Consider the following 16004-nt stretch of genomic DNA (forward strand, 5'->3'; position numbering starts at 1 on the left):
TGTTTCTCCATGACCTTGGGCGGTCCTGTTTAGGTCCCTTTCCGTTGGGGCTGATCCTGCAATTTAATATGCCTAGATTCAGTATGTCTCAGCCTGTCATTGGTCTGCGTATGCAGTGGACTCAGCCTTGGGTAGTCTTCACTTTCTTTGTAATATCAGCGGTTTGCTACTACTACTAATCATTTCTGTAGCACTACTAGACATATTTAGTGCTGTACACTGAACATGTAAGAGACAGTCCCAGCTTGACAGAGCTTACAATAATATCAAGACAGACAAACAGGTTAAATAAGGGATAAGGGAATTACTTAAGGTGGGAATTGTTCAGTATCAATGTTTGTTAAATAATTCCCATTGGTACTGAACAAGTAAATAGGAGTTAAGAGTTAAAAGCAGTCTCAAAAAGGTGGGCTTTTAGCCTAGATTTGAAGACGACCAGAGCTGGAGCCTGACGTACTGGTTCAGGAAGTCTATTCCAGGCATATGGTGCAGCAAGATAAAAGGAACGGAGTCTGGAGTTAGCAGTGTAGGAGAAGGGTATAGGTGAGAGAGATTTACCGATGAACGGAGTTCCCAAGCAGGAGTGTAGGGAGAGATAAGAGTGGAGAGGTACAGAGGACCTGCAGAGTGAATGCTCTTGTAAGCAGGGGCGTAGCCAGACCTCGCCGGGAGGTGGGCCAGAGCCCGAGGTGGGGGGCACTGTTTAGCCCCCGCCGCCGCCACATTGGATCCCCCCTGCCGACGACCCCCTTGAGCCCCCCTCCTGCCACCAACCCTCCGTCGCCGCCCGCCCTGCATCAGATACCTTGTTTGCTGGCGGGGGTCCCCAAACCCCGCCAGCCGAAGAGAGTTTTCTTCAGCACTGGAGTAGCGCCTTGGTTCAACGAAATTCCTGGTGCGATCAGCTGTTTCTGATGCCTTACGTCCTGCACCGTGCATGTAGCCCCATGCAGAGGACGTAAGGCGTCAGAAACAGCTGATCACAAGGTATCTGATGCGGCGGCGGGGCGGGCGGCGATGGCGGGGGAGGGTTGGTGGCGGGAGGGGGGTTCAAGGGGATCGTCGGCAGGGGGGCCAGGGCCAAATCTCCAGTGGGGGCAGGTTTCTTTTTTGTGACCAAGAACGACGGTTCTCTGTGACCCTGTATCGACTACCGGGGTCTTAATGAAATAGCTATTAAGAATCGGTACCCGATTCCCCTTATTCCGGATCTTTTTGACCGTCTGCAGGAAGCGTCTATCTTTACCAAGCTGGATCTCCGAGGCACCTACAATCTGCTCCAAATCCACCAAGGGGACGAATGGAAGACCGCTTTTAATACTCATGAAGGACATTTCGAATATCTAGTTATGCCGTTCAGCCTTTGCAATGCACCAGCGGTTTTTCAGGAATTCATAAACTTCATTTTTCAAGATCTTCTGTACTCCTCAGTAATAGTTTACCTGGATGATATTCTGTTTTTTTCTGTTTCTGTTAGGACCACCCTCGTCATGTACGCACGGTTCTGCAGCACCTCCGGGACTACCTGCTCTTCGCCAAACTAGAGAAGTGCTTGTTTCATCAAAGGTCTATTCCATTTTTGTGATATATCGTCTCTTTGGAGGGCCTCCAAATGGACCCCACCAAACTCCGAGCTACACGGGATTGGCCATGCCCCAGGGTCTCCGGGCTTTGCAACGCTTTTTGGGGTTTGCTAACTACTATTGACAATTCATCCACCAATACTCCCTCATCACTGCCCCTCTTACCGCTCTGACCAGGAAGGGTGCTGATGTAAAGAACTGGACACCGGAGGCCCAAGAGGCCTTTGCCACCTTAAAGCAAGCCTATCCGTCTGCTCCTGTTCTTTGAAGTCCGGATATCAAAAGACCATTCATCTTAGAAGTGGATGCCTCTTCTCTGGGGGCAGGGGCCGTTCTGTCTCAAGCCTCAGTCTCTGGCAAGTGTCACCCCTGTTTCTTTTTTTCCAAAAATGTTTCTTCGGCAGAGCATAAGTACACTATTGGGGACCGGGAATTGTTAGCCCTTAAATTGGCTCTCCAAGAATGGCGATATCTTCTAGAAGGGGCTTTACATGCCATCACAGTGATCACTGACCACAAGAATCTTCTATACCTCCAGGATGCTAAGAGACTAAACCCGCGACAGGTGTGTTGGTCTCTTTGCCCGCTTTAACTTCCGCCTGGTATTCTGACCTGCTGAAAAGAATATTCAAGCTGATGCCCTATCCAGGGTCTTCAACCCTCCCAAAGAACCCGGGGAGTCCTACCCCATGCTTAATCCTGCCTGTGTGGCCTCCACTACCGTGGTTACTCCCACAATCACGAAGGCTTCTGTACCACCCAGGTCTAGGAAAAAGGTTCTCAAATGGGGACACTCCTCCACGTTTGCCAGTCACTCCGGATTCTGCAAGACCTTTCACTTGATCTCTAAATACTATTGGTGGCCACGCATGGCGCAGGATGTCTTACAATTTGTTTCCACCTGTCCCATCTGTGCCCGAAACAAATTCTCTCCTGGCAAGCCTTGGGGATTTTTACAGCCCCTGCCGGTTCCACAGCTGCCTTGGCAGAAAATATCTATGGATTTTGTTACGGATTTACCACCTTCCCAAGGCCACATGGTCATTTGGCTCGTGGTGGACCGATTTTCTTGAATGGCCCATTTTATTCCCATGAGATCTCTCCCTTCGGCCGCTACTCTTGCCAAGGTTTTCATCCAGCATATTTTCCATTTACATGGCCTCCCTCTCCGAATCATAAGTGATCGGGGATCACAATTCACTTCTAGGTTCTGGAGAGCTCTGTGTTCTGCTGTTGGCATCACCACCCATTTCTCATCCGCATATCACCCACAGACCAATGGACTGGTGGAATGGGTCAATCAAACTCTCAAGACCTTCTTGCGAATGTACACTAATAACCGACAGGATTACTGGTCTACATTACTCCTCTGGGCCGAATTCACCTATAACAACGGCTTCCACACTGCCTCTCATACATCACCATTTTTTACGGTGTATGGGCACTACCCACGACTACCACTTCCAATCCCTCAGACCCAAGCATCGCCTCTGCTCCAGCAGACCCTCACTGATATCCGGGACATTTGGAACAGGGTCCAACAACATCTTCACCGAGCCACTACTAGATACAAGCTTTTCGCAGATCGTAAAAGGCGGTCTGCTCCAATTTTTCAAACTGGAGAAAAAGTTTGGCTTAGTACCAAATACTTGAGGCTCCATTTACCCTCCTTCAAGTTTGCTCCCTGATACATTGGACCCTTTTCAGTACGATCTCGGGTGGGAGCTGTCACTTATCATCTCCAGTTACCAGCTAACCTCAAGGTCCACAATGCCTTTCATGTGTCCCTGCTAAAGCCATTCTTAACCTCTAAATGGTACCCAGAGCTGAAGAAGATCATTGTTCCTGGCTCTGAGCCTAATCCTGAATTCGAGGTAGATGAGGTTCTGGATTCCAAATATCAAAGGGGGGACAGCTGTTCTATTTTCTATCCTGGAAGCACTTTGGTCCCGAGGATAATTCCTGGGAGCCCGCTGCCAACGTCCATGTACCTGAATTGATCTGGGAGTTCCATACCCACTACCCATCTAAACCCAGACCTAGGCAGAGGGGGTCCTTAAGGAGGGGGTACTGTCATGTCCCCTACCTCAACGCAAGCAGCGTCCTTGAGCTGCGCAGGGTCCCGTCGACATGCACACTTCACTGGCACAGCCTTGAGCCATGTGTGTGTAGTTCTTCTCTGGCAGCAGGCTCCTTGATTGCTTTGCTTCCATGCACCTGGTTCTACTTACTCTCTCTCTCTCTCTGCCTGGCTTCCAGGCTCCTTGATTGCTTTACGTCCACGCACCTGAGTCTGCTTTCTCTCTGCCTGGCTTCCCTTACTTCTCTCCTATTGGTCTTCTGGTTCCTCCTTCCCCTGCTCTTGTCCTATGGTTGTGCTCCTTCTCCCTGCTGGTCCCTGCTGATGTCAGACGCCAGCACTTGATCAGCTGAGCTCTTCCTGGACTCCATGCTTCGGCTTCTACTTTGGTAGGTGTTACTTGCTCAGTAGTGTGCTTCTTCTCTACTTTGTCCCTCGTTGCTGACTTTGCCTGTGCCTGGATTACTCTCTTGTCTGCTGCCTGCCTACTGACTTTGCCCGTACCTGGATTACTCTCTTGACCTGCTGCCTGCCTACTGACTTTTGCCCGTACCTGGATTACTCTCTTGCCTGTTGTTTGCCTATTGACATTGCCTATACCTGGATTACTCCCCTGCCTGCTGCCTGCCTGTTGACATTGCCTGTTCCTGGATTACTCCCTTGCCTGCTGCCTGCCTATTGACTTTGCCTGTTCCTGGATTACTCCCTTGCCTGCTGCCTGCCTATTGGCTTTGCCTGTACCTGGATCACTCTCTTGCTTGCTGCCTGTCTGGCCGTTAGGTTCATCACCCCGCTTCCTGCTCCGTCTCATAAGTCCTGCAGGCCGCCCGCACCTAGGGGCTCAACCTCTGGGGAACGGCGGTCAGCGCAGGTGAAACCTGGGGTTGTCCGGCCGCCAAGCAGAACCTGGTCCGAGTACCGGGCTCAGCAGCGCTCTACTTTGTACAGGAACTCACAAGTCTGACACTAAATTATGGGTCCTTTTACCAAGCTGCTGTTAAAAGGGCCCTGCGGCAGCAGTGGGAACCATTTTTGCCATGCGCCAGGGCCCTTTTTACACAGCAGGTCACACACACACACACACACATATATATATATATATATATATACACACACACACACATACACACACACTATGAGGCATATTTTCAAAGCACTTTGGGAGGCTAAGTTCCATAGGTTTCTATGGAACTTTGGGAGGCTAAGTGCTTTGAAAATATGCCTCCATGTGTATTTGTACTATAGGCAGAGTTTACGGAAACTATTAGAAAGAGGACAGATATGTTTTGGAGGGATTTCTGTTTATAATTCTATTTTTCCTGTATTCAGCCACATAGTTTTATGGACTGTATATACCACATTAAAGGAAGAATTTGGTATCCATTGAAGAAACTATGCCATTCAGGTGTATCTGTGTACATATATGTTTCATTCTTACTGATGTGTATAATTAAGAGCATCCTATATGGCTGCTTTATTTCCCTGTGTTATGTTCTAACCTCTGTAATGCTGTTTTAATTCGTTTCTTTGCTGCTTGCTCACACAGAGCCTGGATATGATAGACGATGAGGTGAGACAATTAAGAGGCCTCTGCTGCAGGCTGTGTGACATTGTGAACTTTTGATGTCTTATGTACCATGTTGTCCATTCCCTCCCTGGCAAAATGCATTCCATAAACATGCCTTGTATGAATTGTGATGTCCTAAAGGGTGCTGGTCAAAGGATGGATTGATGATTTGCCCTACTGAACTCATTTCAGAATGGTGAAGATTAAGTTGTTCACTTTGCAAAAAATGTGTGGGAAATGTTGTTTCCTTTAATTCACCTCCAAATTTAATGTGAACTCTTTGTACAAATATGAATGAGATGAAAAAAAGAAAATTAGTCCATCCTGCTAACAGAAAGGCACAGAATTCTCAAATTTTAATATTTTTGATTACGAAAAATGCAATATCTCGGAAGACTACATTTTGCTGCTATGAAAATCTTAGTGAAATACATTTTTCTTTGTCGTACATCCTTCCCATCAGAACAAAATGGCACAATGGCAGCATGAATCAAAACTAACAGTCTACTGTCAATTTGCACCAATTTAAAATCTCATTTAGGTGGAGGAAAGACTTCAGTAAAAAAAAAAAAAAAAAAGCTTATGCCAGACTGAGTTTAGTGTCTTCATCAAAGTTAAGTTAATGGTCTACATGTTTAAGTTTGAGTTTAAGAAAACATATATATATACTAGTAAAAAAGGCCCGTTTCTTAACGCAATGAAACGGGCGCTAGCAATGTAATGAGTTCCTGCCGTTAATGTTTCCATGGTTGTATTCTGAATATAATTGTTGTTTACATGTGTAAGATTTCTTTATATATAATAGTTTTTGTGTAAACCGTGTTACAATGTGGTAAAAGTTTCCCTTGTTCAGGCCCTTCAATCAGTTTAACAATCACATCAGAAGAGCTCCTTACTCGTGAGAATGCAACATACAGTTGCCCATGTGAGAGACTGAGAGTGACAGTGTGTTTTACAGACAGTGTAAGAGAGAGATACACAGAGTGATTGAGTGTGTGTGTGTGTGTGAGTGGCAAAGTGATTAAATGTTTGTCTTCCCTTCCGTTCTATGCACTTGCCTCCACTGATGTTCGTACCTCCCTGTATATGATTGTTTGTTAGAGATTCAATCCATTCCACTTCCCTCCTCCAAGTTCCGTTCTGTCTGATTGGTTCTTTGTTGACAGTGAGAGCCAATGAAACGCTGAACTACAGACTTACGAACCCTACACTGCCACAGTGCCACGGAGTCAGCTTCAGAATGTTGGAGGTGCTTTTTATTATATAGGATAAGATTAAAATGATATAAAAATTTAAAAAAATTAGGAAGGAGAGGTTTTTGACTAGATATACAGTAGCTGTGTTAAAATTGTAGCACTATTTTTACTCTTTCTTCCACCTAAATAAGATTTTAAATTGGTGCAAATTTACAGCAAACTTTGTTAGTTTTGGTTGTTGTTGATACATATCTTAGTCCACAAGCCAGTTGGTATAGAGTTTAATGGCAACTTGGCAATTTTCTACTTGTCGAACCCCTCTTTTATGTATCACAGTGTTGTCTGTGGCATTCTGTCTGGATTGTGAAACAAACGTCTTTGCTTTCTCATCATGATGGCTTGGCATTTTATTCATGTTAATAGTGCACTTTTTATTTTTGTTATTTTTCTGTGTTTGCATGGCACGCTGCACATCACTTGATATGCATCATCTACATTTTCTGTGCATGGTGAATGACTCGCTTTGGCAGAAGCTTAGATCCATAGTTACAGAGTTGCTTGTCTGTTTTGAATCAAAGAACTGGTAAAAAAAATTATTTAAAATTCAAAATCTTTTGGTCTTTTATCTTCTTGTTATCAATACAGTGTCTATAAAGGAAATATGGCATGTTTCTTACGTTATCTATCTGCTATGTAAAATGAAGGGGATATTTTAGAATCTGTGTAAAATTGGGTTTCACATACAGCAAACTATTATGTCATGCTGATATAGATCATAAACCACATTAAAACATTTGGCACATGAGAAAGTCTCTATCTCCAGAAAATGATCATTACAGAAAGTTAGGGGACCTTTTACAAAGCTGCACTAACATTTTTAGCTCGCAGTAAAATTCAGCTGGCAGTAAACGCTGAGACGCCCATGGGTGTTTCAGCGTTTACCGCCAGCTGATTTTTACAGCAGGCTAAAGGGCCCTGTTTACTAAGCCACATTATAGGCATGTTAACATTTTTAACATGCATTAACCTTGTACACTCATTAACCATATACGCGCCTACAATATCCCTATAAGTGCCTACATGGTTAGCATGCCTGCTGATTGTAGGCGTTTTTTAAATGCTAACGTGTCTTCGTAAACAGGGTCCTAAAAATGCTAGCTCGGCTTTGCAAAAGATCCCCTTAGTTTGTAAATTCCGAGGTTCCTCCAGATTCAGTTTTGCTTTTGAAAAAGTGTAAGAAAAAGAAAGCATTTCTACTTTTAAACAACTGCCTTCTCCCCAACTGGCCTGCTGAAGCTGGTCAATCTTTTTCTGCCTGCTTACCTCTTGTTACAATTATTCCATAAAATAAAGCACCTTTGATACAATGCATGAAAACCAATACAAATATATGGTGTGGCAAAAACATTTCACAAGGTCCCTCATGCAAGACTCCTAAACAGTCATGAATGTCCTGGTGTAGACTGGGAATTGGCTAAAAGATAGAAAATAGATTAGGGCAAAATGGACGGAGGAAGGTGAATAGTGGATTGCCACAAGGATCTGTACTGGGACTGGAAATGGGAATGATGAATGAGGTAATCAGATTTGGAGATGACACCAAATTATTCAAAATTGTAAATACGTTAGTTGTATGAAATTGTAGGAGGACCTTTGTAGACTGGGATTCAAATGTCAGATGAAATTTCATGTGGATAAGTGGAAAGTGATGCACATTGAGAAGAGCAACCCAAATTATAGCTACATTATGCTAGGTTATAACAAAAGAGAGGGAACAAAGTACAAACTAAAGTCCAAACAAAAAAAAAAAAAAACAGCACCACGGGCCTTTAAAAATGGAACACAGTTCTTTAATGAATGAGCCTTGACAAAAAGACCTTTTTGTCAAGGCTCATTCATTAAAGAACTGTGTTCCATTTTTAAAGGCCCGTGGTGCTGTTTTTTTTGTTTGTACATTATGCTAGGTGCCACATTATGAGTCACCACCCAAGAAAAGGACTTAGGGCATCTTTTACTAAGGCGCATTCACGTTTTTAGTTCACGCTAAACATGTGGGCACTCTAAACGTTAGAGACACCCATAGGAATGCATTGGCATCTCTAACATTTAGCGTGCCTACAATTTTAGCACGCGCCAAAAACGTGAGTGTGCCTTAGTAAAATACCCCTTTAGTTGTTATTGAGGACAATAAGCTGAAACCCTCTGCTCAGTGTGCAGCAGTGGCCAAAATAGCAAACAGAATGTTAGGAATTATTAGGTAAAGAATGGAAAATAAAATAGAGAATATTGTAATGTCTCTGTATTGCTCCATGGTGCAATCTCATCTTGAGAATTAATGTTTAATACCACCTCTTATGAGCTAGCATATTGATGTGGTGTACAATCAATACAGAAGGGTGAAAAGAATGCCAATGATATGATAAGACAGAGGGGGAAAAGCAGAAAAGAAAAAGAAGAATCAACAGAGAAAAAGAATTCTCTACAAGTCTGGTCACCATATTTCAAAGAATATAGTAGAATTAGAAATGGTACAGAGAAGGGTGGCCAAAAGAATAAAGGGGATGGGCTGACTTCCCTATGAGAAAAGGCTAAAAGGTTAGGGCTCTTCAGCTGGGACAGTGGTTCCCAAACCTGGTCCTGGAGGCACCCCAGCCAGTCAGGTTTTCAGGATACCCACAATGAATATTCATGAGAGACATTTGCATGCAGTAGAGGTAGTGCATGGAAATCTCTCTCATGAATATTCATTCTGGGTATCCTGAAAACCTGACTGGCTGGGGTGCCTCCAGGACCAGGATTGGGAACCACTGAGCTGGGAGAAAAGATAGCTGAAGAGTTCTATAATATCCTAAGTGAAGTGGAATGGGTAAACATAAATTGATTGTTTGCTCTTTCAAATAGTACAAAGACTAGGAGACAAGCCGTCAACTCACTATAGGGCTCATTTTCAAAAAAGAAAAACCATCCAAAAAGTGTCATAAAGCACCATTTGGACGTTTTTCTTCTCAAAACTTCCAAATCGGTATTTACAAAACCTATTTTGCAGATGTTTATCTATGCAATTCATCTACAGTGCACCCAAATCACAAGGGGGCATGTCAGGGGGGGCATTTCGAAGGCAGGATTAGAGCATGATAACACTTGGATGTTTTACAGCCATAATGGAATAAAACAAAATCGTTCAGGAATAAAACTAAGATGTTTTCTTCCAGACCTGTTTTCAGAACGAATAAGGCACAAAAAGGTACCCTAAATGACAGGTGACCACTGGAGAGAATCAGAGGTGACCCCCCAATATCCCCCCAGTGGTCACTGACCCCCGCCCACTCCCCAAAATGTGAGTAAAAATAGTACTTACCAGCCTCTATGACAGCCTCAGATGTTAAAGTCAGGTCTATTAGAGCAGCATGTAGGTCCCTGGAGTAGTGTAGTGGTCCGTGCAGTGCACTATGGAGTGGGGGACCCAGGTCCCTGTCTCCCTCTCCCTGTCACACTTGTGGTGGAAACTGTGACCCCCCTCCCACAGTCACCAAAACCCTGCTGTACCCATATATAGGTGCCTCTTTCACCCATAAGGGCTATTGTAGTGGGAGACAGTGTGTTCTGGGTGGGTTCTGGAGGGTTCAGGGGAGAAGATAAGGGAGCAAATGCTGGCTCCTCCTACATCCCAATGGCATAAATCTCTACATTTTGTACTTATTCTGGGGTTTGTTTTTTTTAATGGGCCAAAAAACAAAATGTCCAAAGAACAAAAAACCTTGTTTGAAACAGTATTTTCAAGAAAAAAGATAGACTTTTTTTCTTTTTCGAAAATGATCTCCTTTCCTGTTCAGATTTTGGACGTTTTGTGCAAACCATCCAAAATCGGACTTAGACGTCATATTGAAAATGCCCCCACAAGTAGTACATTTAAAATATATTAAGATATTTGAATAATGAAGCTCTGTTATTCTTACTAAAGGATGTGGTAAAAGCAGTTTGCATAGCCGTGTTTAAAAGAAAAAATTAAACAAGTTTCTGGAGGAAAAGCATATAAAACTCTACAACATTAAGATAGAATTGAGGAAAACCATGGCTTATCCCTGGGGACAAGTAGCATGGAATCTTGCTACTTTTTAGAATCTTGCAAGGTACTTGTGACCTGGATTGACCACAGTTGGAAACAGGATACTGGAACTGATGGATATTTGATCTGACCCTATATAGCAGTTTCTGTGTTCTTATGAGCATATGAGTATGTGTCATATTTTTAGCACACTGAAGAAGTAGAACAGGTTACCTTTAATAGATCATTTGTCAGTAGCAATTCCTTAATGTATGTATCTTTGGTGCCTCACTCCAGCATTTACCCAGTGTGTAAACACATTGCCCCATTGTCCAGATATAATAGACAGTGATATAGGGTACAGGGGTGCACTTTGATGGTATCGCAGATCACTCCTCCTTTTCCATGTAGCCATATAGTATTTCATTGCTAAACTGCTCAGTGCATGCATTTCTGTGTAATTTGTGTTTTTAATCTACATAGACTGCTGCATAGGCTTGCCGTGGTAATAATACTACAGAGCATTCTTGTCACAGATCCTGGATGATGGGCAGTCTCCCAAACACAGTCAATGGCAGAACCGTTCTGTCCAGGAATGGAATACCCAGCAGGTATCCCACTGGTTAATGGGACTGAACCTGGAACAGTATGTGCCGGAATTCATCGCCCAGAGCATTAATGGTGAGCAGCTTCTTCAGCTGGATGGAAGTAGACTGAAGGTAAGGAATTCAACCAGAGAGTGTCATTTCTGAACAGTTTTGTGCGTAGTAAGTAAAGTTGTGTTGGCTGATCCAGGGGCTCATTTTCAAAGCACTTGGGTTTCCTTTTTACTAAGGTGCACCGAAAAGTGGCCTGTGCTGGTGTAGACGCGTGTATTGGACGCATGCAGGTCCGTTTTTCAGCGCACCTGCAAAAAAAGGCCTTTCTTTTTTGGGGGGTCGAAAATGGACGTGCGTCCATTTCGGGCCTCAGACCTTACCGCCACCCATTGACCTAGCGGTAAGGTCTCACGCATTAACTGGGCAGTAATGGTCTACGCGCATACAATGCCGATTACCACCTGGTTAGTGCCGCACGCTGGAAAATAAAATATATTTTCCGGCACGCTTAGTGGATGCAAGCAAAAAATGAAATTACCATCTGGGCCACGCAGTAGCCGGGTGGTAGTTCAAAATTGAGACGCGTAGGACGTGCATAGGTGCCTACACAGCTTAGTAAAAGGGTTCCATAGGTTACTGTGGAACTTTGTAAGTCTAAGTGCTTTGAAAATACGTCTCCCAGTCTTCCTGTAGTCAAAGTTAAACATTGATGAGGTTTAAAATTACATTAAATGTAAGATTTAACTGACCGATAAAGAGGCAGGTGAGCCAAGAGTAGAGTGGCTCTTGTGAAAAAAGTCACCGCTGAGGTCATAAATTATAAAAGAATCATACAGTGAATCAGTGATTGTTGCCACATATGAGTTGCTTCTATGCAGTTGTGACGTTGGGCATAAATGTTGAATACTGATAGTTTTTTTTTAAATGCACACCCCAGATATTAATCCCATCCCTCCAGTGGTTAAAAATGATACTAACTGAAAGACATTTTTAGTGTGATTTTTTTTCCAGTTTTCTTCCCAGCAGGTGTTGCTGTTCCTCAGCTGCCAGGGCTAACCAAAGTTGTATTAACTGTCTTGTCTTCCCTCCCCTCCTTCCTCTCTGGGCCTGAACTCAACCCAAATTATTATGTTTAAAAGTAATTATGCAGTCCCTTACATCCTCCTAAATGCCTGGAGGCAGTCATTTCAGATGTGTGACAAATGACCTCACACAAGAATCTAACTGCTTTAGACAATTAGGCTGTGAGAGTTTTGCAGACAGTGAGTTGCTGCAATGCAAACACATGCAAAGCAGTTTATTATTTATGATAACAGGTTGATGCTGGTACTTCTGATCAGATTTGATATAGTGTGCTATAGCAGCAATATTGTAACCTGCCAGCATGGCCCTACCACACAGGCCAGAACAGCAGAAGCAATAGGTTGTTCGGGAGTAGTAAAATGATTGCTAGTTAGCATGCAGAGGGGCCAATTTATTTTGTTTATTTATAGCAGTATTTTATCCCACATATACCAAACACGTTTGGTTCAATGTGGCTTACAAATTTAATTAGTACAGATAGAGAAATAGATTTTGAGAAGATGGAAGGGGGAGAATCAGGGGCATAGCCAGACCTCTCGGTGGGAGGGGCCAGAGCTGGAGGTGAGGGGGCACATTTTAGTTTGCCGCCCCCCCCCCCCCACTGCCTCGCCACTCCCCTCGCTGCCCTGCCGCACCCCACAGCAGCAAATACCTTTGCTGGCGGGGGTCCCCAACTCCCGCCAGCTGAAGCCTTCTCCAGAGCCAGTTTCTGGCGCTGCTGCATTCCCTGCCCTGCTGTCTCTTCCTCACGTCCTGCACGCTCCTTTAAGTGAAACTCAACATGAAGAGGTCTGTGAAGAATATGTCTGATTTTTTAAAAAGCCTTAAAAACTGTTATTTCATAGGGCATTTTCAGCTCTTTAATGTAGGATTTTATGACTGCTTCTGGATAGAGTTGATGATGCATTTGTTGTGTGCTTATGTTGTTTTGTGTTTATGTTTTATGTTTATAATTATGATTGTATTTTGTTACCCGCTCAGAATTGTAGATGATGCGGGCTAGAAATTTTATAAATAAATAAAGATAATTAAATAAAATAAATTTGCACATGCAATTTAATGACTTAAGCCAATCAGCTCTGATAATTGCCACTTAAGTAATTATTGACACTGATTAGCATTGATTACAATTTATGCACACAACTTGCTAAGTGTATTCTGTAAAGTGGTACATGTAAATTCTAATGCATGCTGCCAAAAGGGGGGCATGGCCATAGGCGTGGAATAAGCAGGTCATGGGCTTTCTGAAATTGTATGTATAGAATACACCTGCTCTGTGCCTAACTTAGGCACCGGTATTTACACTAAGTTTTACTTGGTGTAAATGGACGCGCCTAGAGTTAGGCACAGGCATTGCCGCTAGGTGTAGTCTGTAAACTGTGCCTAAATTTAGGCGTGGTTTGTAGAATACGCCGAGGCAGAAATTTTTTCAGTGCCGATTTTACAGGTGCTATATATATAGAATCTAGTCCAAACGGGATAATTCAGTAATTGGCATCCAGAGTTAGACACTAGAAAGGCAGTTCCACATACTTCCCCCACTTACACCACCTCGCTGACGTAAGAGAGTGTGTGAATGTTAGGCTCAAAGATACAGAGGTTACGCTGTAGATGCCTATTTTCTGTTATAGGATAGGCTCCTACCACGTGCCGTTCCTAATTGCAGGCAGTCAGTTACAGAATTGCCCTTGAAAAGCTAGAGATTTAATTTTTTTGAGTAGTAGTGCCTAGTTCATGAGACCTTCAGTATATTGCACAGCAGGACTAATTCACTAAAGTGATGAAGTGCTCAACATCCAAACCAATAAATAGAAACATATCAAAATTTGCTCAAATTGAGTCCAATGTGGCTTCTTTGAGGCTTACATTTACCCGCTTAATACTTTCCTTTCTTTCTCCCCTTACCTAATCTATGCACATTATTAATTGTATCTGACACCCTGTAATAACAATGTCATAACAAAACTATGTAAGCCACATTGAGCCTGCAAATAGGTGGGAAAACGTGGGATACAAATGCAAATAAATAAATAAATAAAAATTATACCTTGGGTCTGACGAGGGTCCTCATTTCATAATGTTTATAATTCGGCTACTTCCAAGCCATTAAACCCAGAGGACTGGCCTCTGAGAGTAAGGACGAGGAAGTGCCAGGCTGCAAATTATTCTATACTGACTCCTTTACCTGATAGAGTAATAACCTAAACCCAACTAATAAGGGAGCTAAATAAGGATAAATAAAGAGAGAGATAGGTTTCCTTCTATAATTTATTTTACTTACCAAAGCAAGCAATACAGAGGAGTTATAAGAATAAAATCATATTCTTAGGGGAGATTCCCAAAGCCAATTAATAGATAAAGACTTTAAGCTACCTATGAAAAAGCATTTGGGTTGCTTGTCAAATCAAGCACAATTTGATTTGGTTTCTCATAGGGAGAGAGCAGCTCTGAGGCTATCTCTCTGGTTTGAAGTAGGAAGTACACTTATTTTTATAGGTCTACTCAGGATATGGGTAATATGACAGTAAGCACACCTGATTGGATCTATGTTAATGTCATAGTTAACACTGATTGGCTATGGTAATGAGTAGCTTCAAATCTTGTAAACATGTTTACATCTTTAGATTCAACTGTTATTGAATCTCTCTACCACAAATTTCAGCAAGCCCCCTCATTTCTACATTTTTGACCATATCGTCCTCAAAACACCACCTGGTCATCTATGAAGCCATCTTTGCTTTGTTTTTCAAAAACATGTTACCACCATATTGCTACATCTTCCTGAGGATCCATTTTGTACTATTTTTCACTAACACATCTGTGGCCACCATGTTGCTAAACAATGTTACTCTGTCAATCACCCTTGCAGTTTTCTGTTTGTTCTGCAGTGTCCCAATAGCTTATATGCCTTTGAGCAACACTGAAGTTCAAGTCAGAGACACAGGCCTATAAGTTTTTATCTCATTTTAAATCCTGAATCAAAGTCAGGCCTGGGACCCAATAACAATATTATTCAATAACCTGCTTCAGGGACCTGTCCTTGCTTAAAAAAACCAGCTCACTACCATTGAATATTAGGAAAGCTCAATTGCTGAAAGAGAAGAACTCCTTTTATTAATAGACCTGAAGTGCGAAGCTCTTTTCAATGTAATGATGTTAACAAAACAACTTTATTTAGAGTTCTGTGGAGAGCAAGGGCTTACGAAAGGAAACACTAGTTGTTGTGTTGATGTCATTACATTGAACAAATAAAAAACAAAGAGAACAGGGATAAAATAACACAACTGATAATGATAAATTTATGTGAAAAGAATGAACAGAGCATCTCACTTCATGTGATCTATTAATAAAAGGAGTTCTTCTCAGGGATTGAGCCTTCCCAATATTCAACAGTAGTCAGCTGGTTTTTGAGCAAGGACAGGTCCCTGAAGCAGGTTATGAAATGAGGATCCTCATTGGACCCAATGTGTAAGCCTCAAGGAAACCTCAGTGGACTGAATTTGAGCTACGTTTGATATCTTTTGTTATTTACCCCCCACCCCCGTTTACTAAGCTGTGCTAGCGGCTGTCGGTGTGGTAATGCTGACAATAGCCCATTCACTTTGAATGGGCAGTGTCAGCATTGCCGCACGGCTTAGTAAACAGGGGTGTTATTGATTTGGACTGTGAGCACTTCATCGCTTTTCTACTGGGAAATGTAAGGACATTTAATTTGAATTGTGCCTTTTATGAGCATATTTAAGTATTGTCAAAAACCATGAGACCTATAATGTAATGTGCCTTACATTGTAGCCACCGCAAAAAAACTGCTTATAACGACTTTGGTTTGCATTGGCGCAGTAAGTTTTGCC

At 42.8% G+C, this 16004-nt stretch overlaps 1 protein-coding gene across 1 annotated transcript in view; it reads left to right on the forward strand.

Annotated features, from left to right (window-relative positions):
- PPP1R9A (protein phosphatase 1 regulatory subunit 9A) overlaps positions 1 to 16004 on the forward strand; it is a 364256-nt gene that overhangs the window by 341664 nt on the left and 6588 nt on the right. The window contains exon 21 of the mRNA XM_030200679.1: positions 11008 to 11190. Within this exon, the coding sequence (XP_030056539.1) occupies positions 11008 to 11190 (183 nt within the window). The remainder of the gene's footprint in view (positions 1 to 11007; positions 11191 to 16004) is intronic.

The sequence above is a fragment of the Microcaecilia unicolor genome, chromosome 1 (assembly GCF_901765095.1).
Source record: "Microcaecilia unicolor chromosome 1, aMicUni1.1, whole genome shotgun sequence".
Classification (NCBI taxonomy): domain Eukaryota; kingdom Metazoa; phylum Chordata; class Amphibia; order Gymnophiona; family Siphonopidae; genus Microcaecilia; species Microcaecilia unicolor.